The sequence below is a fragment of the Aulonocara sp. 'chitande type north' Nkhata Bay genome, linkage group LG3 (assembly GCF_057382095.1).
Source record: "Aulonocara sp. 'chitande type north' Nkhata Bay isolate Kocher_YH1m ecotype deep benthic linkage group LG3, A_spYH_male_GT1.1, whole genome shotgun sequence".
Taxonomy (NCBI): Eukaryota; Metazoa; Chordata; class Actinopteri; order Cichliformes; family Cichlidae; genus Aulonocara; species Aulonocara sp. 'chitande type north' Nkhata Bay.
This window is the reverse complement of record NC_141346.1, coordinates 47,130,645-47,155,772: the sequence shown is the minus strand read 5'-3', so window position 1 is coordinate 47,155,772 and position 25,128 is coordinate 47,130,645. Positions and strand designations below refer to the sequence as shown.

Here is a 25,128-nt window from a genome sequence, read left to right as displayed (position 1 = left end):
AGGGGCAAAATAACCCCTCAGCACTCTTGTGCATGATCTCAAAAGTATTTTTCACGAGTTCATGACCTGCAGTCAATTGTTTTAAGTATAACTGAATACTAATCTATATGGCTATATAGTGCCAATATATTCCGTTTACATTAGCATCAAAAAGGAGGAGAAACAGCACATGCTTTACTATGTTATTAACACTGAATGAGCAGTGGCCCTTGTTTGTTTGTTTCAGGCTTTTTACAGTGAAAACGCCTGGCTTGAGGGTTCCCAGCAAGATTTTCCATAACAGGTTGCCTCTCAACAAGCTCCTGCCTTTATAAGCTGATATCTGGTGTTTGCGAGGGGTATCTGATTGGTATAAAGTTGGTTAAAATGGGGGCAGGGCTAAACACCTTAATCAGTCTGTATTAACTTTACTATATAAGACAAAGCAGCTGAGCAACGTGATCCCTGGATTAGCAACAGCTTCTGGAAATGATGTATAATTTCACACAATGTGTATAATTTCTTACACATTACGTGTCCTCCCCTGGAAATGATCACTATAGACCTTATAATTAAAGGAGCTTGCAAAGAAAAGCGTCTTGACTTCTTTAAGTTGCTTGAAGACGTTTCACCTCTCATCCGACAAGATTCTTCAGTTCTAAGGTCAAATGGTAGGGAGCCCAGCTTTAAACCTAGTGGGAGTGTCCCCCCAAAGAGGGACAAAAGGACCCCCTATTGACCTTATAGTGCCCAGGCCATCACTGTTTACAAACTTTACAGGGTCTATAGACATAAAGAAAACAGTGCATTTACCCCATATAATTTGTATTATTTAAGCGTTTTGCTCGTTTCTCTCCAAAAAGTGCTGAAACGGAATTTTTTTTAGTGGAAGACTTTGTGCTTTTATTATGAAGGAACCCATTTCCGCTTTGTCATTGTCAGCTTCACTGATTCTCCACTATTTATCTCAAATCTCTTACATATATAACTCGAATCGTTCTTATAAAATCGTTTAAAACTTCATTGTATAAAATTGTCCAAAACTGAATTTCTTCAAATATAATATTATTTTCACAGACTTGCCGGAAGTCGTTTCCATGTTTTGTCTTTCTGCGTAACTTGACAGCAGAGGCTAAGAAAGTGACGTTGCAGGATAAACAAACGGATGAGGAGAGGGGGGCTGGTGTGTCGTGACATTTTTGCAAAATATTACGAATAATGCAGTCTTCCAAGAGGAGTGAGAGTGACTGGCAGGGGCTAGTCAGCGAGGTAAGTGAGGGGGAGAGACCGTAAACAGCTGCAGACACGGACCGGTTTTATAGATGTTTCCCAGTGTCCATATGGAAACGAGCCTCGGTCTCTTAGCTTTCATACACCTGGACGTTCATTAATACACGCACGAGCTCAACGTTTTTTGACACCGGTGGGCTCTTCATTGATGGCTTCTGCTAGCTATTCCGTTAAGCTGATAGCATACGACTGTGTTGGTGCAAATACACCAACCCACCCCTATATGATGATGCTACTGTGTACAGATAGGGTAGACCCACCTGTGGGCTCGCGTTTAACCTGTTAAGAGTATTACCGAGTAAGCTATTTGTATATATGAAGGTAAGCGTGTATGTATTTTGGCGCTAACGCAGTCATTTAAGCTTGTAGGCTAATTTAATTAGCACTATATGCCGCAAATATCGAATAACCTGCACCTTTATAACATTTGAAAGACCATAGAAATAAGAAAATAATTAGCATTTAACGCAGTAATGAAAAAAAAAATTATGTTTGTTTGTTTTGATTTATTTTACTGTAACTGAAAGACATGGCAAGCACTGAACTTAACAAAACTACTACAGCACACCGTGCTGCATGATAGGAGCTGCTATTTGGTTATAAGCTGGTCTGACTGCTATCGGTCTCCACTGTTCATTATTGTGGGCCTTATCTGTACGTCAAACACTTCACTCCAGTGTGTTTTTCCACCTGTGGGAAACAGGTTAGGGTTGGTTTTGTTTGCACAATTAATGTAACCGTTCCCATCACAGAATAAGATAAACATAAAGATACATGATAAAACCAAGAACAAGCTTAATACAGATGTTACATGTCCAGCTGTGGTCCCTGAAATAAACATTACTGCCAATTCAGTCAACAGTAATATATCTCATAGCACCATGGCTCTCGTGCATTGTTTGCTTAAGTTCTTGGTGTGTAAGCGGAAGTTGGAGAGTAAGAAGGAAGCCCTCCTCATCCTGTCCAAAGAGCTGGACACCTGTCAGCAGGAAAGAGACCAGTACAAGCTGATGGCCAACCAGCTGAGAGAACGCCACCAGGGACTCAAGAAGAAGTACAGGGAACTCATTGTGAGTGGTTCAGCCTTCAAGGTGGTACTTTTTTGTGACCACCCTTTAGCATGAAGTATTTTACAGCCATGAGCAAAATGAATCGACAGTCCGCTCCAAGATGTTGAAATTCATTTTCACACTCGTGGTATTTTTTGTCATGTTAACAGGATCATTACTTTGCTTAATGTTGCAGATCCTGATCTGATTTTGTCTTTATGTATTTTCTAGATTTCTTGAAGGAATATCGATTTTTTTGTGTAATTCTGATAGAGTTTCTCTATTCAAGCCCACCCCAAAGAAAGAAAATATTTTAAATTTTTTGGCAGCAGCTAAACGTAGATATTCAGTTTTCCATTTACACGCTGCTACAGCTTATAGTATTTGCTGTATTATTGCAGCTGATGATAGAAGTCTTTTTTTTCATGTTTCAGGATGGTGACCCCTCTTTGCCACCTGAAAAACGCAATCAAGTAAGTTTTAATTTTATTAATACATATGCTAATAGGTACAGTTAAATGAGGTAATGTCTATTAAAAATGTGTGTAATTCATAAACAGTTAATCCAATGCTTATGTTAAATTCACAGCTTGGTTGTTTATTTGAAATTCTTCGTGCTGGCATACAGAGGCCATTTCTTTTGTGCTGCAGGATAAATATCAGGGTGTATGTTAATCAGACTCCTCTCTCTCTCCTTATTGAATGCACTTAAGTAGGTGAGAATTCCAGACTATTGTTGTTCTAGGGTGGGTGTGTCTTCTACAAGTCCTGAGGCCTGCACTATGAAGCAGGATTTTGTATTTTCCAGGTAACTTCCTGGTTAAACCTGACTTTTCTGTACTGCAAAGGTGGCTCACTCCTTATCAGTGTACATCGCCATCGTAACATGTGCTGTGAACCTAACCTGCTATGGAGCAGGATGTTTCCCAGACTAGAGATCGGCAGGCATGAGATCCTCATCTACTGAACACTCAGTTTTCTGGAAAATAGTGGCACTATCCATGGGACCTCTGTGCACGGGACAGAAGGACAGAATAGGAGCATCGAAAGTTTTTTTTTTTTTAGTGCCATCTGGAGTCTTTGTCTTTCCTTGATCAACATCCGTGATAAATCTGGATTCTTAGATGCAACTTTGTTCCATGATTTGTTTTCTGTTAGCTTCACTTCCACCAACACCACTAGATCTGTAGCTGAGAAAATAAAAAGTGAAACTGCCCTCTAAACTTAATGATAGATTCATGATATTGACAAGTTTGTTAATATAGAGAGTTTGCATCTTCAAATAGCCTAAACCTTATTAATATTGTAAGCCTTTTCCTGTCTTACTGCCCAAAGCTCTGAAAGTGCTCACACATTCATTCAACACTAAACTGCTGTACAGTGCTTTTCCTGTCATGCTGCTGTGTTATCTGAGGCACTTGTGTTGGTTTTAGTCTGTATTATGTTTTTTTAACCTCTTCATATTTTTCGTACAGTATAGTTTTATTTTCCTATGCAAGATGACCTACTCTGATGCCAGTAAACCCATCGATAATTGCTATTTCTAAATGTTGCCAATGCCAACCCTTTCATGTGAACGCGCAGGGGAAACCTTGGATTAACTTAGCGCCTTGACAGCCAGCTTTGTGTGACTGCTTATCCTGACTGCCAGTGTTAGGTTAAGTGAATCCAGATAACAGAAAGATGTTCTGCTGAACTTGCTTTGTAACATAGGGCCCTGCATGACTCTGTCTTATTGTGCTTTCAGGGACATGGTGACACTGAACAGTTGCTGGTTGAATAGCACTATAAAATACAATGAAATTGTAACAAAACACCAGTGAAATGAAAAATGAAAATACTAATGTGTACACTAGATGGCACTAAATAATTGTCTCTTTCATTAGAACAGGATTGTGGACTGGCTTTGGTTTTATCTCTGAAATTTTGTGGATGTTAAGATAGGCATTTTTTTTTTCTTGAGTTGAAGAAGGAAAATGTTTGATGCTGATTAAATGTGATTTCCTGGGGTATTTGAACCTTGTCTGGCCTGGCACAAGCTGTTGTGCATTCACTCTTCTCCTCCTCCTGCTCCGCAGGTGAACCTGGCTCAGCTGCTGAGGGACTCAAGGGAACGAACAAAACAGCTTGCCGAGGAGGTGAAGGAGCTCACTCAGAGGCTTGCAGAGGCCCAGGGGGATAACAAGGTGAAGTAACCAGGGGTACTCGCACAAACGTACATGGAGATTAACTATTTAAGAGAAGTAAAAAGTTGAACTTCTCTTTTCTGCAGCTCCTGAGGATGACCATTACTCGACAGAGGCTGGGGGATGAAGAGGTCGGGGTGCGTCACTTCCCCGCCCATGAGCGTGAGGATCTGGTTTGCAAGCTAGAGAGAGCTGGGCTACAGGTGGATGTATTTCTTACCTTAAAGCACTTTGATATGGTTGGCAATTAATCCTTCATTTTCAGGTCCATTTCTTCTTTTGTGGAATATTCATTAGGATGTTGCTACAGGATTAAGGAAAAGGAGGGAACTCCGTCCAGGGACATGTCATTTACAAATTTAATCCAAAAGAAAGACTGTTTTTAAAAAAAAAAAGTCTAAATCACTACCTAGGATGTTAATTATTGGTAAAGTCCTAAGATCGCTTTGTAACATATTAGCAGTTGCACAGTACTGTCAAATAATACAAATAAAAGCATTTTCTATGTGGGGTGGTGGAGCTTGGTTTGAGCTGTTTAACCAGATGCTTAAAGTCCTGTTTTCTGACATATAACTCCATCAGTAATTTCCATCCACTGTTCACTTTTCCTGTCATAGGGAGTGCTCCAGTGACACTGACGATTGATGGAATAGTGAAACATGTTTGTAGTTTCCACATTTAGCAGGAACTTTTTTGTTGCATATCTTACAAAGCCTTGTGCTTAGTTGGAGATTATTGAAGTAGCTCCCTTTTTAGGCACTAAATCGCTCCAACATATACTTGGTCTTATGTCATTTTTTTTTATCACATAAAACTTTATGCCGGTGTTGTTGCTGATGACATGATATGGCACAGCTCTAGTTATCCCTGTCACTTCACAACAATGATCTAGGTTTGAATCTTTTGTCCATTCAGGGTTTGAAAATGTGTGTGTCATTAGGTAAATGGATGTAGGATGAACAGGGTGAGTGTAAATGGCAATTGAGTCCAGTAGTAAGTGATTCAGTAGTGACAGTTTCTATTGAAAACCAGTAACTGGTGCAGATTGTAACTACTGTAGAGGCTTTAGAGTGTTCTTTTCTGCTTTTCATAGTCTTGGTTGATCGGGTATTGTCGTAACCCTGATGGGTCGATGTTGACATGCAAGTTATTGAATTTGATAACTCGAGGATGAAGCAATGTAGGAATTTTAAATCTATTCCATTGGTGTATCTACTTCATGACCTCGGCTCAAGGTCAGGAGTCAAAGGTCAAGTGTTCATTACACTCATTCAAAGGTTAAGTTGTCCTACAGTTTATGTAGAGAACAATGTAGTGACTTGTATCATTTTTAACTACATATTAATAAGACTGATTTATCTAATTATTAAGTTTCTAAAGAAACCTGATGTTTCTGGAACTGTTCGTTTCTAGTCAGGGCCTCATGACAGACATTTATTATAGATTTCCTCAGTAGACGTAAGCTCAGTAATTCATTCATTTTGTTTAAAACTTTCCATAGTGAATCACACTTTTTGCTTGGAAATACACTCGGCGCATTACTGTCCATGTGCTTTGAATTTAATTTCAGAGTAGAACATTTTATTATTGGCAGAATCCTCTCTGCACATTAAACACAGTAAATGTATTAGACTGATAAACAATACTTCCTCCTCTTTGAAACCCGCAGTGGAGCCACTTAACTGTTATCTACTAGAGTGGAAGCTGCTCACTTTAAAACAGCAGGGGAGCTCCTGAGTTGCTGAATGCTAAAAACAGTGTATGCAGCCTCAGCAAACTCTACTTTAATGAGCAAAAGCTTTGAAATATCCATCACGTGAACGTTTCCGTGGCTTCCCTCACAAACAGTTCTGCCTGTATGCCTTTTTCTAGATGGAGGAGATGGAGAACAACATGAAAGCACTGACAGACGAGCTCCAGGACGTGAAGGCTGAACGCACTGTGTTCAGAGAGAAGGCGGAGCGACTAAATATGGAGCTGAATCATATTTTGGGGAACCACGAGGCTCGTATCATTGATGTGGACGCCCTGTGCATGGAAAACAAGTGAGTTAGAGATGTGCCAGACAGAAGTGTCATCATTTGACACTTTTTAAAATACATTTTTCAGTCTCAATACTATCTTCTAAAACATCAAAACTATTTAATACCAAACTTCGAATTTACCTAATAAACGTAATTAGTGTAAACCAACTAAAAGGTATGTTAAATCTTGAAAGTAGACATCTTTGACTTCAGTATTAACTTCATAAACTCCTGGCATTTTCTCAGCTACCTTTCATCATCACCTTTTTCAGCAGTCTTGAAGGAGTTCTCACACACTGAGCACCTCCTGGCTGTTCTTCCTTACTCTGTGGTGCATCTCATCCAAAAGCCTTTTCAACGGTGGTTAGGTTTGGATGTCCGTGGATGCCAGGTGTTCCTGATTCTGAACACCATCCTTTTTTTGAGAGAGGGGCTTTAATGTTCCCCTATTGTGCAATAATAATAGAAGTCAGAAATTGCTGCAGGATGAATTCTGAGTAAATCATCAGCAGTGTCACTAGCAGATGTCCTCACAGTATCACACCATCTTTGCCATAACTAACAATGAGAGACACGTGCATGTCCATTTCTTGTTTCTTAGATGATAAAGGTGTGATTTGCACAGTGTCCTCCAAACAGCTCCTGCTGAGATGTGTTTGGTTCCTGTGAAACTTGAGGGCTCTAATCTGAAGTGCCAATGATTGACTTGTGAGGCTGTAATCCTAATAAACTTCTCTCTTGGTCTTCCTGTCTGGAGGCAATTGTCATGAAAGACAGTTGATAGATTTTGAGATGGCACTTGGGGAAACTGAATGAACTGACTGACCTCCTTTTTTTTGAAATAATATAAACTTGTTTCTCTCTTTATTTAGATGGCCATTTCTTGTTGCTTAACTAAGCAGTACTGGACATGTTCTTCCTTACTGTACATGCGCTTCAGTGTTTTTACCCACGTCTTATGTGGTAGTCATGTTTAATCGGGGTGGACATTAGCTAACAAAAGATCAAAAAGGCATGGATGAAGAGAATGCTTGGTTTCATTTCCATATGAATGCATTTTTTATGTTGTTGTGACTTCTGTGTTCTACATGGCAGAGGGTGAGCTAAATGACAAACAGCAAGACAAACATAAACAAGAGTCATTCACGTTACCAAATGCTCTTTTTGACACTGCCTCCTGCTCACAGTGCACAGCGATTATACATGTAATGTGGAACTCCTCTGTCTGTCATGTGTGTTTTGACTTTGCTGGGTGTCTTTCTAATCAATGTTCCTGTAGGTATTTACATGACCGTTTAAATCAACTGCAAGAGGAGGTGAACCTGCTGAAGTCAAACATCATGAAGTACAAGGTACAGATTGAATGCTGCAGTTAAAATGTGACACAGACATTGCCTGACTCAGTGCATGTAATTTCTTTACATGTGTATGGTTTTGTGAACGTTCTTAATGCAAAGGAAGTGACTTTTTACTAAAATGTTCGTGTGAATCAGCAGGGTGAGCTTTATTCTCTTATTTTTCTGTGCCTGCAGACAGCCCTGGAGAGGAGGAAAAACTCCAGCACATATGGGAAATCAAATAACAGTCCTCTTACTGGAGTCCTCTCAGCCAAACAAGGTGAAAACACAACCTGTTCAGCTCACTTTGAGTTCTTTAAACTCAGACATAAATAGATGTAGTATTAGCTGATCTGGAAACTGCAGAAAGGCACTAATGCGAATGTTCTCAGGCCAAATAAACTCTACAACTGATGGCGTGTCTTCAGTATAACAACCACTTCCTTTGTTTCTACCCGTGTCTCAATGGATTATTTAATAACTTCTCTTTTTGCCGATCCTCCGAGCCACTGCCGGACACCAGCTGGGTTACTAATTGTATTCTGAGTGGTAAAGAGCACCACTGGCAGGGAAATGAGCCTGCCATGATGACTGACAGTTGCTGGCAGAAGCAGCACAGTGGGCTCTGGAGTTAAAGTTAGGAGAGTGTCACCTAGAAGACATCTGTTTCTAACTCTCCATCTCTGTCTTACTCTTATCATGCTGTGTTCCCTGTCTCTTGTTATATCACCCTGCTTTCTTTGTTACCTATTTTTAACTTTTGTGTAAGTTTTATTGGGGGATTATTGGCATTTCTCTTCCCTCCATTTGTGGCTCTCTGTCCCTTTCTCTTCCCATCCTGATTTTTTCCCCCTTTCCCTCCTTTTTAGTTCAAGAGATGCTTCTGGAAGAGCAGGGCTGCAGTCTACCAGCCACGCCTCAGTCAATCGCCGACCTCAAGTCTCTCGCCACTGCTCTCCTGGAGACGATCCATGAGAAGAATTTGGTCATCCAGCACCAGAGACACAGCAACAGGTATTAATAGTTCCTGCTTTGCCGCTGATGGCATCATAATGGTAATATTTCACCTTTAACCCCCTAACACAGTTACATTGTTTGTCTAGCTGTTACAAGAATTCTCCTCCTATAAAGCAAACACTGGAATATGACATAAGTGTGCGCACACACACACACTGACCCTTCTTCTCACCTGGCCTGCAGGATCTTGGGAAATAGAGTTGCAGATTTGGAAAGGAAGCTGAAGACCTTGGAGGTTTCAGGATTATGGAGTCTTCCAGGTGGGTCTTTGAACACCTAAGCTGTTCCACCATCAAACCTTTTATGAATCCATTAAAAACTAAAAGTAGTTCAGCAATGTTTATTTTGAGACACTTTTGTGCTTTTGGAAAAATGATCACATATGATGAGTAAAACTAATGAATCATATTAATGTATCGTTTGAAGACTACCGCTGAGAACATGTAATCTTTCCCACATCATTAGAAAACATAAATGTGTGTGTGTGTGTAGCCAATAAAACATTAAGATAAGCAAAAGATCAGACGTTGGCTGGTGTCAGATAGCTTTGTCTTGCTCTGCTCTGCCTTGAAGACCAGCATCCCGGCATCGCCTTTTCACTCTTGACAATGAGACTGGTGTTATGCTTGTAACATTTAATGAAGCTGCCAGCTGAGGACCTGCGAGGCGTCTGTTTCTCAAACTCGAGACTCTGATGTCTTCTTGCTCAGTTGTGCACTGGGCCTCCCACTTCTCTTTCTGCTCTGGTTAGAGCCAGTTTGCTCTGTTCTTTGAAGAGAAGTGCACACTGTTGTACTTCATTTTTATTTAATTTTTTTGGGGATTTTTCCTCATGGAATATCTTTCACGTCTAAGAACAAGAAAACTGAAAAACTGGAAAGTTGACTTGTTTTTTCTGTCTGTTTAAATCCACACAGGCTGAAGCTCCAGACACGCGACTACTTAAACTTTAAGCTAATCAGCTAAAACAGCTTTTAATAATCTTCTGTTACTATCATAGTCATCATCTACTACATAGATATTCCATTAAAATCAAGAAAAAGATAACAATGACTTTAAAGTTATTTTGATTTAAACAAATTAGGACCTCTTTTATTTTAAAGGTCTATGTAAAATCTCCTAAAATCATGGATACAGTATTGAAGTGCATCCATATAATAAATATGATTTTCAATTTAAGTTAAAATCATTTAATAATTGTCTCAGTGTTGTCCATCTGATGCATTTAAAGGTTGTTTAAATGACCCGGAGATCTTTGCTGGGATCGTTCTAGCTGGCCTGCTGGTTTAAATTCATTTCCTCTCCTGTCTTTTTCATTAATGAGCTTTTCTGTTCATAACACTGTGCCTTTCTCTCCTCTCTGGCTGCGTCTCAGGCTTGACCTACCACGTATCTGTGGGAATTGGGAGTATGTATTCCTTCTGCCCCACTTAGTTCATCCATGCCCTCCACTATGTCATGCCAGGACAAATCTGGGCAGACGCCCAGAAAACATGTCACCTCATGCCCACCGTTTACAATGTGTTGACTCCATTGACCACCAGCTCATGTGTCTGTTCATGATACCGCTGACTGAATCAGGCCGACGGAGTGCCACACACTGATGCTCTCGGTCCAGTGGACCTGTCTTAAATTTTACTCACAAGAGAAACCAAAAAAAAAAAAAAAAGCGCTTTCTTTGAGTGATGCAGTTGGGCTTCTTTTAAGGGCAGCACAGTACTGTTGAGTAGTAGTAGTAGAAGGATTCGAGGCTCTCATAATACAGATGAGAGCCTTGTTGAAGACAGTTTGTCATATACAGTTTTGGTATATGAGGGTGTAAAGTCAAAGTTCTTATTATTTTATCAGAAAGTGAATTTTTGCACCACTTTTTAACCCTTGATCCTATATTTGTATTTAAAATTGAAGTATAAAAAATGCTGTATCGGCTGTCAGATTTTCCTCAAAGACACAGCTCGTGACTTTTCCTGTCCTGCAAAGACATCCGACTCTCAGTAGAGCAAAACCAGTCCAAAAATATAAAACTATTTACCAAACGTAATCGAAAAACATTTGCGGCCTGAAACAAGGGGACCGTGCTTGCTCACTTAGAAAGCAGTTCCCCTTTATCTCCACTGGAGGGAGATGTTGTGCCGTCTATGAAGCAGACTGAACGGTGGAGGGGCTGCGGCTGGATGGAGGTGCCCTGTCATGAGACCGTCATTCTCTCCGCCATAAAACTGACAAGCATCCATTACTGAAAATGATTGCCCACATTACAAACACATTTAGGGGAATGTGCCGTTATTAGGGAATTTGTAGACGAGGGCCCAGAGTGCCTGACGACCACGCTGTCCACCACAGTTAGGGAGACAGAGATATAGAGAGAGATGTGAGCGTCTGTGGCCTTGATGCAAGATGAAGTTGGGCTGATTGATATTAAAGGCAAACGGGATAGGATGGAGGGCCTTGGCTGCCTACCTGAGTCCCGGAAAACACTAGAGGTGACTACATTGTCTACGGATGAGAGAGAGCCAAAAACAATAACAGTGACATCGATGCGGTGAGTCAGATAAAGTTGTGATTGATAGCTTCCCCCACCCCAGTCCTCCAGTTCAGCGCCCCCACCTCCTGTGCTGAATGAGTGTGAGCTGAAATGTAACACTGCGAGTGAAAACCTGTCAGAGTGCATCAGAGATTGAAAAGACAGAAGTGGATACAGAATGCACCCTGTTTTGGTCAACTGACAGACTTTTTCCAGTTAAGAGGAAGGCATTTCCTGTCAATGTCGAGCTAGACAGCACTGCATAGTGTAAGCTCCTGTGACTAGCTGACAGCTATGTACACTTCTCCCGTTTGTGATATAGTCTTTAATATCCAGTATGATCTGGTGTCACATAATATGGAATAGTCCTTTTTTATGCGCATAAACACACATATATATTTGCGTGTTTGTTAGATGTGTTTCAAAGAGGTGTAGAGGTGGTTAGATGACGATACAGGCAGCTGTCAGTAAGGGTTCAAAGCAAACCACTGGTGCCTCCTATCTCTGAGTTCTGCACGCCTCATGGAGACACAGCTGCTGTGCTCAGTCTGGGTCTTCGTCTGCATATCCAGTAACCAGCATCGCTTTATTACTGGCTTCAAAAGGCAGTCTGGTGAAGTTTTCCTCGACTGTTCTCCTAAAAATAAATCTAAACTGTCCTAACACAATTGCAAGTTTAGATGCAGTTTCACACACTACTGGCCAGTCTTACCTATGTGATGTCGATATATTGCTCAGCATTCTAGCATCTTCCTAAATGGCACTTTTATGTCTGCCCAAAATGGCCCATATCTGCATATCTTTGGCCTTGAATGATGGCAGTGGCTCAGGGTTGGTCTGTTTGCTTAGACTCAGCTGCTGCACCACCTTATATGGATCTGATGTTACGTGTGGGATTAGATTTGACAATACTTGCCATAAAACATCATGAGGCTCAGTTTTCTGACTCGTGGGTCAAGTCTTTTTCACACAGCAGTTGTTATTAGTGCCAAAAATAGACCAGATCAAGCTCAAAGTGTATCTGGGTGAAAATATAAAAGCCTCCACAGATCATCAGTCTGTGTTGTACTGGGTTGTTGCAGTTTGCAAGAGAATAATCACAAATGATTTGTGGAAATATTGTATTGATTTTTTATGCTTTATTTAGCAGATATTTGGCTAATCGGGCTGTTTTTAGTCAAAAACAATCATAAAATTGATCTTGGTTTTGTTTTATGACAGTTTATTATTTTTAAATATCTTAGTAGTGGCCTATTGAAGTAACCAAAAGGAATGCAGTTTAACAGCCTAACAGCATATTAATGGCTAAACACAGTCTCACAGTTAAATAATTAGAGGAACTTTCTAGACAACATGACTTTTTTGTTTTTGCTTCTTTTGATTTACCCAGCTGGTACGACGAATTCTAACAGTCTCTCCCTCGCTCGCTGTTCCCATGTCAGTGTAAACATTGAGCATCCATAACAATATGGACTGTTTTCATAACAATATGGTGTCCGTTCACCATTCATGATTCTCATGCATTGTGTCTTCCAGTCATCCATTTTCTCGTTCTCCTGTTTGTTTTCTTGTCGCACACTTGAACGGTCGGAGACACACGCAAAGGTTCGCCTGTTCACAGGCTACGTGCGACGGCAGAGGCTGCTAACTTCCAGCCGAGTGTCTGTGCATATAGTTTTGTGTGTATACTCGTGACGTCTGGTTTATAGTGCACAGTCTCTTTTGAGTAGCATATGGTGTCAGCCTAAGAGGCGTGCAGCCATCACTAATGAAGACAGATGAGAGGGAGCTGGAGCCTCTTCCTGTGAGCACTGCAATGCATACGTGCGCCTGTGTTTGCATGCACCATCGTACATGTGCTCCATCCAATCTAACACTCCTCCACCCTCCAAAAAACCCTCTACATATCACTTGTTTGTTGTTCTCATTTGGACCAGAGAGTAACTGGGAGCGTTTTCTCCTTGGCGCTGATGTTACAGGGACAAGAGACAGTATCACACTAAATGAGAACCTTCAGCCAGAGCTCCGTCCTACACGTGTCACGTCTCAGCCAAACATGCAGCCCAGAGTGCATCCACCCAAAGGTGAGTGTGTAATTGCGAGTGACTGGCTTCTCCAGTCAATGATAAGAACTCCTACCGCTAATGGCGTAAACACTGCAATTAGGCATTGCATGCTAAACACTCCTTTCTACCTTCCATGTTTAACCCAAGTCCTTTCCCTTCCCGCCTCCACTTCTCCCTGCTCCTCATTGGTGCAAGATGCCCAAATGCCATGGCATTTTGGAAATGTGAGGCAAATTCTCGCCCACTGACATTCAGAAACTTCTGCCATGTTCTCTTTGAAAGAGGGTGGGGGGATCAGGGTGGGAGGACTATAAATATGGATGCCACTTCAAGTAATGTTGCTTTCTTCTTGCGTGTTTTTGCGTGTCTGTGTGTGCGTGGGGGTGGGGGGACTCTATGTGTGCAGTCTTTAACCTTTTTGCCTGCACATCCACAAATATGGGTCAGTAATCCCCAAAGTGAGAGCATATTTTGGCGAAGAAGCAGAACTAAGCTGTTGCTATTGCTGAGATGCAGGGCGTCACACTTGTCTTGCGTCCCCTTGTCTGGGGCACCGCTGCTATATTTAGCCTGTTGCCATGGAAGCACTTCAGTCACATAAGTAATTGAAATAAGTTTCTACATTGACACTGTGATCCAACTCTGAGAGAGGAAAGTTTTTCTAGCAGAATCAATACGGGCTTTTTCATTTGTGGCTGCTGTTTCGGTTTTTTCATGCATTTTAAACTCTTGTCTAATGCAATTTTTGTTATATTGTTTCGTGTGTGTGGTTTTTGGGTTGGTTTTTTTTATTACTGTTATCAGTTATGACAATAATTATTGTCTCTAGCTACTCATTAGAAAGTTTTCCTTTTTTCTTTTTCTTTAAAAAACTTTTTTGGCTCCAGCTTCAGATCAAGTGAGCGATTAAAATGACCAGTCATCTCATCTTCCTTTTCCCAGTTCTTTTAGACGACAGAAGTTCACATGAATCATCTTGGGAGTGCCACACCGCTGGCGCTGACCTTGGCACAGATGGTGTCAGCAGGGAAGACGCACCTGCACTGCACAGCAGCCTGGAGACTCTTGACAGGGTGGAGACGAATGGGATTGACAGAAGGGGGGGGGAGCTGGTGACCCTTACAGAAGATGCAGGCGTAGAGCTGGAGGAGGGGCGGAGCCCTGTGGAAGAGGCAGGGCATGAGATAGAAGGAGTTGATGATGATGAAGAGCTGGGTTCCACGGTGGAGGAAGGAGAGGAAGCAGCTCTGGCGCTGGATGTCCCACAAACTGAATCAGACCTTCAGTGGCTTTCAATTAAACAAGCTTCTGTCAGTCATTCGGAGGTGGGTCAGCGGCCCTGTGAATCCCAGAACAGTGAGTCCGATAATGTACCTGAACATGAAGAAGCCTCTGTGTCAGCTCCAGAGAGCCAGGCTGCAGAGGTGTCGAGTACAAGAGAGTGGGACGTTCAGTGTCCCTCTGCACAGAGTGACTCCTGTCATAGTGACAACTTGGCATGATCCAACCGAGAAGCTTATTTAAATCCTCGTCCTTGTCGTCGTTATTGATGATTGCATTAATCATCCACTGTTGCATTCCCACAACACAGCCAGTGCTCACGAGCTGTCTTCTCCACCGCTTTAGTCAATAAAAGAGAGAGAAAGCACTTTTTCAGCCACCACTGACAAAGCTCGAAGTGCACTTTGTATCCAGACAAGCTTGTTGCTGCACAGGAACAGAAAATCTTCAAATCGATGGAGTTGCAAACTTCATGCCCTGCAGGAAGAATTTACAGTGGGGCAAAAAAGTATTTAGTCAGCCACCGATTGTGCAAGTTCCCCCACTTAAAATGATGACAGAGGTCAGTAATTTGCACCAGAGGTACACTTCAACTGTGAGAGACAGAATGTGAAAAAAAATCCATGAATCCACATGGTAGGATTTGTAAAGAATTTATTCGTAAATCAGGGTGGAAAATAAGTATTTGGTCACCTCAAACAAGGAAAATCTCTGGCTCTCACAGACCTGTAACGTCTTCTGTAAGAAGCTTTTCTGTCCCCCACTCGTTACCTGTATGAATGGCACCTGTTTGAACTCATCATCTGTATAAAAGACACCTGTCCACAGCCTCAAACAGTCAGACTCCAAACTCCGCCATGGCCAAGACCAAAGAGCTTTCGAAGGACACCAGGAAAAGTATTGTAGACCTGCACCAGTCTTGGAAGAGTGAATCTACAATAGGCAAGCAGCTTGGTGTGAAAAAATCAACTGTGGGAGCAATCATCAGAAAATGGAAGACATACAAAACCACTGATAATCTCCCTCGATCTGGGGCTCCACGCAAGATCTCATCCCGTGGGGTCAAAATGATCATGAGAACGGTGAGCAAAGATCCCAGAACCACACGGGGGGACCTGGTGAATGACCTGCAGAGAGCTGGGACCAAAGTAACAAAGGTCACCATCAGTAACACACTACAACGGCAGGGAATCAAATCCCGCAGTGCCAGACGTGTTCCGCTGCTGAAGCCAGTGCATGTCCAGGCCCGTCTGAAGTTTGCCAGAGAGCACATGGATGATACAGCAGAGGATTGGGAGAATGTCATGTGGTCAGATGAAACCAAAGTAGAACTTTTTGCTATAAACTCAACTCGTCGTGTTTGGAGGAAGAAGAATACTGAGTTGCATCCCAAGAACACCATACCTACTGTGAAGCATGGGGGTGGAAACATCATGCTATGGGGCTGTTTTTCTGCCAAGGGGACAGGACGACTGATCCGTGTTAAGGACAGAATGAATGGGGCCATGTATCGTGAGATTTTGAGCCAAAACCTCCTTCCATCAGTGAGAACTTTGAAGATGAAACGAGGCTGGGTCTTCCAACATGACAATGATCCAAAACACACCGCCCGGGCAACAAAGGAGTGGCTCCGTAAGAAGCATTTGAAAGTCCTGGAGTGGCCTAGCCAGTCTCCAGACCTCAACCCCATAGAAAATCTGTGGCGGGAATTGAAAGTCCGTGTTGCTCGGCGACAGCCCCAAAACATCACTGCTCCCGAGAAGATCTGCATGGAGGAATGGGCCAAAATACCAGCTACTGTGTGTGCAAACCTGGTAAAGACCTATAGTAAACGTTTGACCTCTGTTATTGCCAACAAAGGTTATGTTACAAAGTATTGAGTTGTATTTTTGTTATTGACCAAATACTTATTTTCCACCCTGATTTACGAATAAATTCTTTACAAATCCTACCATGTGGATTCATGGATTTTTTTTTTCACATTCTGTCTCTCACAGTTGAAGTGTACCTCTGGTGCAAATTACTGACCTCTGTCATCATTTTAGGTGAGGGAACTTGCACAATCGGTGGCTGACTAAATACTTTTTTGCCCCACTGTAGCTAGGAAAATAACAAATATGGCAACATGCGTTCCTATGCCCCATATTTCCTTTCCCCTGCGATAAGATAATCCCACTTGTTTGCTTTCTTCTTCCTAAGGGATGTTAATAAACTGAATGCTGCATTTTTTGTCACTCTTAGATGAGTTCAAATTTTCATACCAAAACTTGTAATGAATGTGCACATAATTGTGAATTATTTAATCTTAATACCGGAGATTCTATTGATGTCTGTTCAGCATTATGGGTGAATCTTATTAATGAGTCCATTTTTATTTTTCCATATTTAACAGTTGATTTTTGAACTACACTACATGTGCCTTATATGTGGAACTCGCTGATATTTATAAATGTATAAACCTGCAGCATTGGTGGTTGTCACTTTTCTTTTCACAGATTAAGCTAATACAGACTTTCAGTCATGTGAAAAAGAAAGTTTTCATAGGAATCTGTGCACTCTTATAAATACATACACCTCATAATTGAGTAGCTTCTAGAGCCACATTTAGCAGTAATAACTTTACATAATTATTTTTTTATATGATTTTATGAGTGTCTCACAGTCTCATCATTTATTCTGTTGTAGACTTTCACGCACAGCAGAAATTCAGACCAAGCTTTAGCTTTCAGACAGATGGCCTCATATTTGACTGAGAATATTTTGGTATGCGGCGTTCATGGTTGACTCAATGACTCAAAGGTCTTCAGGTCCTGTGGCTCCAAAACAACGCTAAATCGTCGTCCCTCCACCGCCATGCTTGAAAGTTGGTATGAGGTGTTTGTGCTGATATACTGTTTGGTTTCCACTGAATGTGTTGCAGTGCATTATGGAAATATGGAAATCTCTACTTTGGTCTCATTTTTCCAAAGGAAATTGTTCCAAAAGTCTAGTGGTTTGTTGTCATGCAACTTTACAAACCTAAGCCCTGCTACGATTCTCTTCTGAGAAAGAAGAAGCTTTCTCCAGGCACTTCTTACAAACAAGCCATACTTCAGCTTTTTGTAATTGTATTGTTCTGAACTTTAACATTTAACCTAACTGAGGCCCGTAGAGTCTACGTTGTAGATCTTAGGTTTTTGCAGCTTTTCTGAGAATTGCCGGTTTGCCTTTCAACTGAATTTGCTGGGTTGTTCTTTCCTGGGACGATGGTGGCATTATGTCAACACACAACAACGCCAGAGCAGCAAACTGTCCAAACTTCTCCTTTTATAGAGGTGCTCACACCTGCTGATGATCAGCTATTCAAGTGCATTTAATTAGCAGCACCTGGCTGCTATTTCCCTGACAATGCCAGTGGAAGTATCAAGGGTGTACTTGGTTTTTCCACATGACCGTATCTTTATTGGTCCTTTATATCCTGCAGACACACACACACACACACATCAAAAGTAGAACTTATTATTTTAAAAAGAAAGAAAAATGTTTATTTTATGTAGGCGGTAAACAGCGAGACCAAACCATTAAAATAGTTGAACTAGTTAGCCTAAAGTCATAAATGCAGGCTTTCTGCAAACATAATACCAAGCCTTCTAGCTCTACAGAATGAAAATAGTAGGTGGTGAAAAGTACATTTTTGTGCCGTGATTGATGAACATCCAGCTTCTACCAAGTGTTAGTAGCACAAACACAAAGTAGACCCAACCAGCTCCTGTACAAGAATATGACTACTACAATATTCACTTATTTTGTTAAGACTTAAAAAGAACATCTGGCTTACCATCAATTGAAATGTTTGGAACGTGATGGGCTGTGTCAAAGGAGTACTTCAGCTTATCTGACAGGGCTTTTGATATATAAGCGAAAGGTTGCGAACCAGTGGTCTTGTGGGATTTAAAGTTGGATGTTTGTAGCAGCTCTTAAGCTAGAAACCACCCAGGCAGAAATTTTATCTGATCAAAACTTCAGCCGACAGAGGCTGACTTTGTGAACCTGGTGTAATAGCTGTTTGAGCTTCCACACACACACACACACACACATTAAGGTTTGATAGTGATGTTCTGGACCAGAAAATGAAATTTGTTCCAACGAAGTGTTCACAAGGTTGGTGTCTCATTAATTCTAAATGGAGCAGCTTCAGTCCTTTACTGAGTGACAGATTTGAAGTGCTTAACTTGATTCTCTATTTAGAGCCTCACGTGTTCAAAGACAGTGTGATGAAGAAACATTTAGCAATTATTTATAATGATAATTTCACAGTTTCTCTGGATAAAAGCGAGAAAACGTATGAAAAAAATCAATTAAACTAAAAATATTGATACTGGCATTAGCTATGGGTCAAAAGTGGATGCTTGTATGTCAGGAATTTATTTGCTGCATGCCTTTCTAAAATCAACATCGTCAACCACATGCACATTTTGCTCAGTGTGATTGTTTATCTTCAACATAAACAAAGTTATAAACACCAGAAGTTGTCTTGCAATATAAAGTGGATGCGCAAACACACCCGTTTTGTCTTACAGCCAAAGTCCAGAGCCCAGTGTCTATAGAGAATCAGTGGCGAGGCCTACTCTGCCTGCATGCAGGTGACAGCTGGCCTCTCCAGGCAAACGCAGCGTCAAAGCCAGAATCTATGAACTGCTTATTCTGCAGAAGGCCACTTGCTATTTTTAATCTCTGACACAAAATAGAGGCGAGGAGAGGGAAAGAATTCAAGCTAGGAAGCCGTGGTGCGCACCCAGCGTCGGCCCCATGCCAGGCAGCTGATTTGGCACACTGCAGCAGGTTTAAGTTTATAAACCAGATGGAAACTGAACTAATCAGTTTGCAAGATGATACCAGCTTGCGATTCCTTTCCTCATAAAGTCATTGACCAGTTTTTGATTGTGTGCAAGCGTGTGAATCGCTTAAGGAAATTAGTCAGCTTTGCATATGTTAGAGAAGAAGTAATGTGTTGGGAGAGGCGGGTGACTGTGGAAGAATGAGCCACATCGGGTGCTCTTGTGGGCTGACTCCATGTTGCGTGTTTTTTGGGGGAGGTTTTGTCATATTTCTAACCATGAACTTAAAACAAGATTCTGAAGTATTATCAGAAACCAGGCCCATACATCTGCCATACATTTGTTTACTATATGTCTATACTGGTATAAATTATGGGCCACTAATCAAAAATAAGGTCCATTAGAGAATTAAAAGAATATCCACCTCTCCAACACCACCTTTAGAGAGTCCAACTCCATTCCCATGACATTACTGGCCTTGCACATACAGTAAGTTTACTGAGTCTGTTGGCCTCATAGAAAATCACGAGTACTCACAGATGTTAAAAGATCTCAGCCGCCTCAGAAAATACAGACGACTTTGGCCCTTCCTGTAGAGTGCAGTGGTGTTTTTAACCCAGTCCACTTTATTGTCAGTGTGTACTCTGAGGTATTTATAGTCCTCCACTATGTCCACATCGACCCCTTGGATTAAAGCAGGGGTCGCTGGTTTCCTGGTCCTCCTAAAGTCCACAATCAATTCCTTGGTCTTTGTCACGCTGAGCTGCTGATGATTCTGCTCGCACCATGAGACAAAGGAGTCCACCACAGCCCGCTACTCCATCTCATCACCCTAGCTGGTGCATTCAACCATCGCAGAGTCATCAGGAAACTTCTGAAGATGGCAGGTCTCTGTGTTGAGGGTGAAGTGGAAAGGGGCGAGAACGGTCAAACAACAAAGAACCAATTTTGAATTGTATGTTCAAGCATTTTGTGACCAGCACCTGCCATTTGTTCCCCTTTCTTTAGCTGAATCCAAGTCTTGTCAAAACGGATGGAATTATGAGTGCAGAAAAGGAGCATAGGTTTTTTTTGATTCACCATGCCATAAAATCAGCATGACAAACATGTTGCTAAGTCCAGTAGAAGCATAACTGGATAGTAAAAACACACAATTGAACACTTTCAGTCATGGATTGGCCTCCCAAGAGTTCCTACCTCAACATTATTGGAGCGGTGTGGGATCATCTTCACAGAGAACAGAACAAAACGTAGCCAACGTCCAAAGAAGAGCTTTGAATGTCCTCCAGGAACCCTCAGGAACTATTCCTGAATATTACTAAAAGACATGACAAGAAAGCTTATCTCAGAGAGTTCAGGCTGTGTTGAAGACTAAAGATTGTCAAAGATTGTGATTTTGAAGCTCATTAGATTCTACAAACTCTATTTATGCTTTATACGCTTCTTTTCTATGTATGTTTGCAAATGTTTCATCGCTGCACCTATTTCCCATTTCCTAGCTTTATATAAAGAAACTGTTTAATACTTGATTTTTTTGTTTTACAGTAATCTACCAAACACTGAGGTCAGTACATCCTCCAGAAATCCTGCATTAACCATGTTATGCCAGAAATACTCCAAAATGTTTTCTCAGTGAAGATGAGTTAAGTGTCGGGATCTGCTATTGAAGATAAAATACTTATCACTAAGATTAACCTTGTATGATGTTATAATATGAGTTTATACTTGCTTAGGATTCAGCAGAGACGCTGCCTCTTTAACTGTTACCCGTCAGAATTTCATTGGTGGGTGTTTGGTCTTGTCACCAAGCTGAAAGATTAAGCCCCCCCCCCCCCCCCCCCCCCAGAGAGCAAAAGAAAATTGCTGAGAGCTGTTGTAGCCAATCATCACCACGACAGATAAAAATGAGGCTACAGAAGTAGCCCATGCCAAAAAGTAATCTTAGCCCCTTATCTTTGACAGCGACATCCCTCACTGTATTGCGAGTAAAAAATGTGCTGAAATCACGTAGGTGTGCGTTTGCATCTGTATATTTGTGTTAAAAGATATCAAGACAAGAATAATTCCTCTGTGTGCGTATGGCCATTCTGTGATTTCTGTCTCTTTGTGCTCATCTGATACCCTTACATGTTTAAGATGTTCAAATGCCTTGTGTAGTATTGTATATATTATATATAGGCTTGTCAGTATTAACTCGCTTTGTTCTGTTCCCTGGCCGCCCATTTATCGCACTCTGGAGCATGAAAAGTGGGAGACACTGGCCAGGTCACAGCAGTGCTCACTGGCTCTAATAAGTGTGAGCAGGGTGCCAGGTGGATGTAGGAGATTTTGACACCCCATCATCTGTGGGTCTTCTGCAACTTCGAGGGATGGGGGCGTTTGAAGTCAGCAGTTTCCAGGCCAACCATTCAGCAGGGTTAATTACTATACCAACCAGGTGCCCCCTACCAGTAATGATCAGCGCCCTTACGATCCATTCACCATTCACTCACCTTGCTTTTTTACGCTTACCTGAGTTTTATATCATGTAGTCCCTTTGAGACACTAGAGTTCACAGAGCCATGCAGGTTTGCTCTCGGGGTGCTGCAATTTGAGGACTTTCTGCTCTGTTGCTGACAAGGCTGTTAATATCTGAGACAATAGAAGAAGAAGAAACACAAGATACATGTCAGTCATCTTTTCTGTACTTGTTAGGATGGAGTTTCTAAAGTATCAACGATGCACTCTGCATAATTGCCCCTTTTATATAAGCTGTTGCTGCAATGAGTGTGTTTATTTTGTATTTGTTAAAGTGGACTGTTTATCCTTTTCTTTACCATCTGTGTTACAGCTATACTGGCTGAATTCTTATTATGATGCCCACATTAAATATTGCCAAAGTTTGATATAATGATGTCAGCATATGTGCATGTAATCCCGATGGGTCACAGCCCTGGTTTTTGCTACTGTTTAAGCTATATGATGCCAAAAAGAAGAGATGTAGTGCTTGAAAGATTAGTTGTAAAACAGCTGGTTGATCATCTGCAGAGGAAAGGTTTATTTGAAGACTTATAGTCGGGATTCAGAATTCATCGCAGTACAGAAACAACATTAGTGAAGGTCACAAATGATCTTCTTATGGCCTCTGACAGTGGACTTACTTCCTGACATCTGGTTTGTCCTGCCAGATGTTAGTGCAGTGTCCGACATGACAAGTTTGGTGGTGGGTCAGTGATGGTCTCGGGACGCATATCCATGGAGGGATGTACAGTTCACTACAGACTAGGCAGTAGAATGATGAAATTCTTGGAGCCATTGTCACTCTACGCTGGTGCAGTGGGTCCTGGGTTCCTCCTGGTGCACAACAGTGCAGGCGTGATGAGGTGAGAGTATGCAGGCAGCTCCCAGAGGATGAAGGAATTGATACCACTGACTGCCCCCGCACTCACCTGGCCTAAAGCCAACAGAACACCTCTGGGACAATATGCTTCAGTCCTTTTAACGTCGCCAGGTTGCACCTCAGATGATCTAGAAGCTCAGTGATGCCCTGGTCCAGATCTGGACGAGATCGCCCAGGACACCATCCCTCACCTCATTAGGTGCATGCTCCGATGGCGAGCATACAAGCACGGGTGGGCGCCAAATAAACTACCTAGTACCATTCTGAGTTGCTGCAATGACATTCCAGGAAAACAGACTAACCTCCTGCATCATTTTTTCATTTTGATTTTTGGGCTGTCTTTGCAGGTTGATCATTTTCCTTTCCATCAAACGATGTGGCATCCCTGCATTTCTAACACATTAACCAGTCTGCATCAGTATAGATATCCAGTGTTCCTGTAATTTATCTGAGCAGTGTACGGTACTGTGCAAAAGTTTTAGGTAGGTGTGGAAAAAATGCTGTAAACAAAGAATGCTTTCAGAAATATAAATGATTGTTTATTGGCCCCAAATGTATTCTGCAGCAGGACAACAACCCCAAACATACAGTCAAGTGACCATATATTAAAATAAAGTCTAAAGCTAAGCTAACTTGAGCAGGCTGGACCCTTGTACGTATGAAAGTCATTATCACCCAGCGCTTAAGCTGCAACATAAAAAGGAGGCTAACAGAGTTTATTGAATATGTAAGATGAAATATAAAATATATAAACCTATATAATAATGAAAAATAAAGATACATCCTCGCAAGACAACTTAGGCATTCCTTCAAGCCTTATGCTGCCATCTGAACTTCTGACCTTAGAGCCCAGGCAAAGGCCAGTACAAATTACCAAAAATGGCATCAGTCATAGTAATAGAGAAGTTTCATCACAAAGTACTGTCTGCCCAACTCCTGAAAGTTCTTTGCAACCTGCAATGTATTCAGTTTCCAAATGTCTTAGTGGAAAGACTGAAACTGACAACACTAACAACAACATGGCTCCCGGGACCCTGCTGGGAAGCAAGGAAAGCAAACTCTGAATGTTGGAGGCACGAGAACTTGTGGACAGCCGATAAGCAAAAAGGCCACACGGAGGGTCAGCACGTAGTCACACCATACAGTCAGATCTCTATTAAGATAGGAGATGGTGGGCCAGTGTGATAAGAGCTGACAGGACCTGCTGATGTGATAACAGTGATGGGGCACCAGCTGCAGATGTCACTGTCCCTAACCAACAGGGGAATTGGACTGAACTTTTTCTGGATGAGAGCGAGGTAGTCCTCAATTATGCTCAGATTTCATAGAACTTTGGTAATTACAGGATACTGCTAATGCGGAAACATTTTCATATTTAATGGTACAGTGGGTCATTTTTTTAGTACATTTAAAAGAGAGAGAAAAATAATGCTGTATTGATTATTTTTGCTTCCTTATCTCAAGCCTCTTAACACTCAAAAACAACATAAAAGTTAAGGATATATTAAACAACTCACCTCTGTATCGCTGTCATTGGTCAGAAGTGACTCATCGACTTCTGTTGGGTTCCTCTCACAAGGTTTTATAGCTTCCTCCACAGTAAATGGACATAGACACATATTAACAGCAGAGTTAAATAGTGGACTGACAGGGTACGCTCACTACAGCAGCCAAATCAGAAACAAGGCTATAGGACTGTTTTTAAAGCTTTACACTCCCTGGAGCACAATGGCCTCATTAATCGCAAAACTGGGGAGGTTTGGATCCACCAAGAATCCTGGGATATGACCATCTGGCCAAACCGAGTAACCAAGCAAGAAGGGCCCCTGCAGAGATGGCAGAATGTGCCAGAAGGAGAACCATCGCAGCAGCACTCCATCAGTCAGGTTTTTATGAAGCTAGACCGAAAGAAGGAAACTTGCATGAAGGACTTCTGATAGTCTGCTTGGAGTTTACCACAGTGTGGCCATTTTAAAAGTGAAATGAGGAGCAATGCCTAATATTTGCCAGACATAGTTGTCATTCTACTGGGGGGGGGGGGAAGGGGGTGCTTCTCAGCAGCGGGGACAAGGGGGGGCCAGTCTACGCTGAAGGGAGAGTGAATGCTGCCAAAGCTTGCAGCCAAGACAACACTGGGTTGGAGTCGTGAAGCCAAGACACTTGTCCTTGGCATCAGGAC

At 41.7% G+C, this 25,128-nt stretch overlaps 1 protein-coding gene and 1 long non-coding RNA gene across 4 annotated transcripts; one reads left to right on the top strand and one right to left on the bottom strand.

The window, feature by feature from the left end:
* Positions 1-1,118: 1,118 nt before the first annotated feature.
* ccdc149a (coiled-coil domain containing 149a) lies at positions 1,119-15,291 on the top strand. 3 transcript variants are annotated; one of them, XM_086283590.1, is made up of 13 exons: positions 1,119-1,248; positions 2,178-2,339; positions 2,753-2,791; positions 4,397-4,504; positions 4,591-4,707; positions 6,377-6,549; positions 7,808-7,880; positions 8,061-8,145; positions 8,735-8,879; positions 9,066-9,142; positions 10,258-10,290; positions 13,386-13,490; positions 14,415-15,290. In XM_086283590.1, exons 1-13 carry the CDS (start codon positions 1,198-1,200, stop codon positions 14,972-14,974), a joined length of 1,728 nt encoding a protein of 575 aa, XP_086139716.1. In that variant the 5' UTR covers positions 1,119-1,197; the 3' UTR covers positions 14,975-15,290. The 3 variants fall into 3 exon arrangements, with proteins under 3 accessions (XP_086139716.1, XP_086139722.1, XP_086139729.1); XM_086283596.1 differs by lacking the exon at positions 10,258-10,290 and having other exon boundaries at positions 14,415-15,289; XM_086283603.1 differs by lacking the exons at positions 10,258-10,290; positions 13,386-13,490 and having other exon boundaries at positions 14,415-15,291.
* A 3,002-nt stretch (positions 15,292-18,293) lies between these two features.
* LOC147335880 (uncharacterized) lies at positions 18,294-24,891 on the bottom strand. The gene is made up of 4 exons (XR_015127209.1): positions 22,711-24,891; positions 22,082-22,201; positions 20,768-20,888; positions 18,294-20,461 (listed from the first exon to the last, which is right to left on the bottom strand). It is a non-coding gene; the product is annotated as an uncharacterized LOC147335880 (long non-coding RNA).
* Positions 24,892-25,128: the final 237 nt, after the last annotated feature.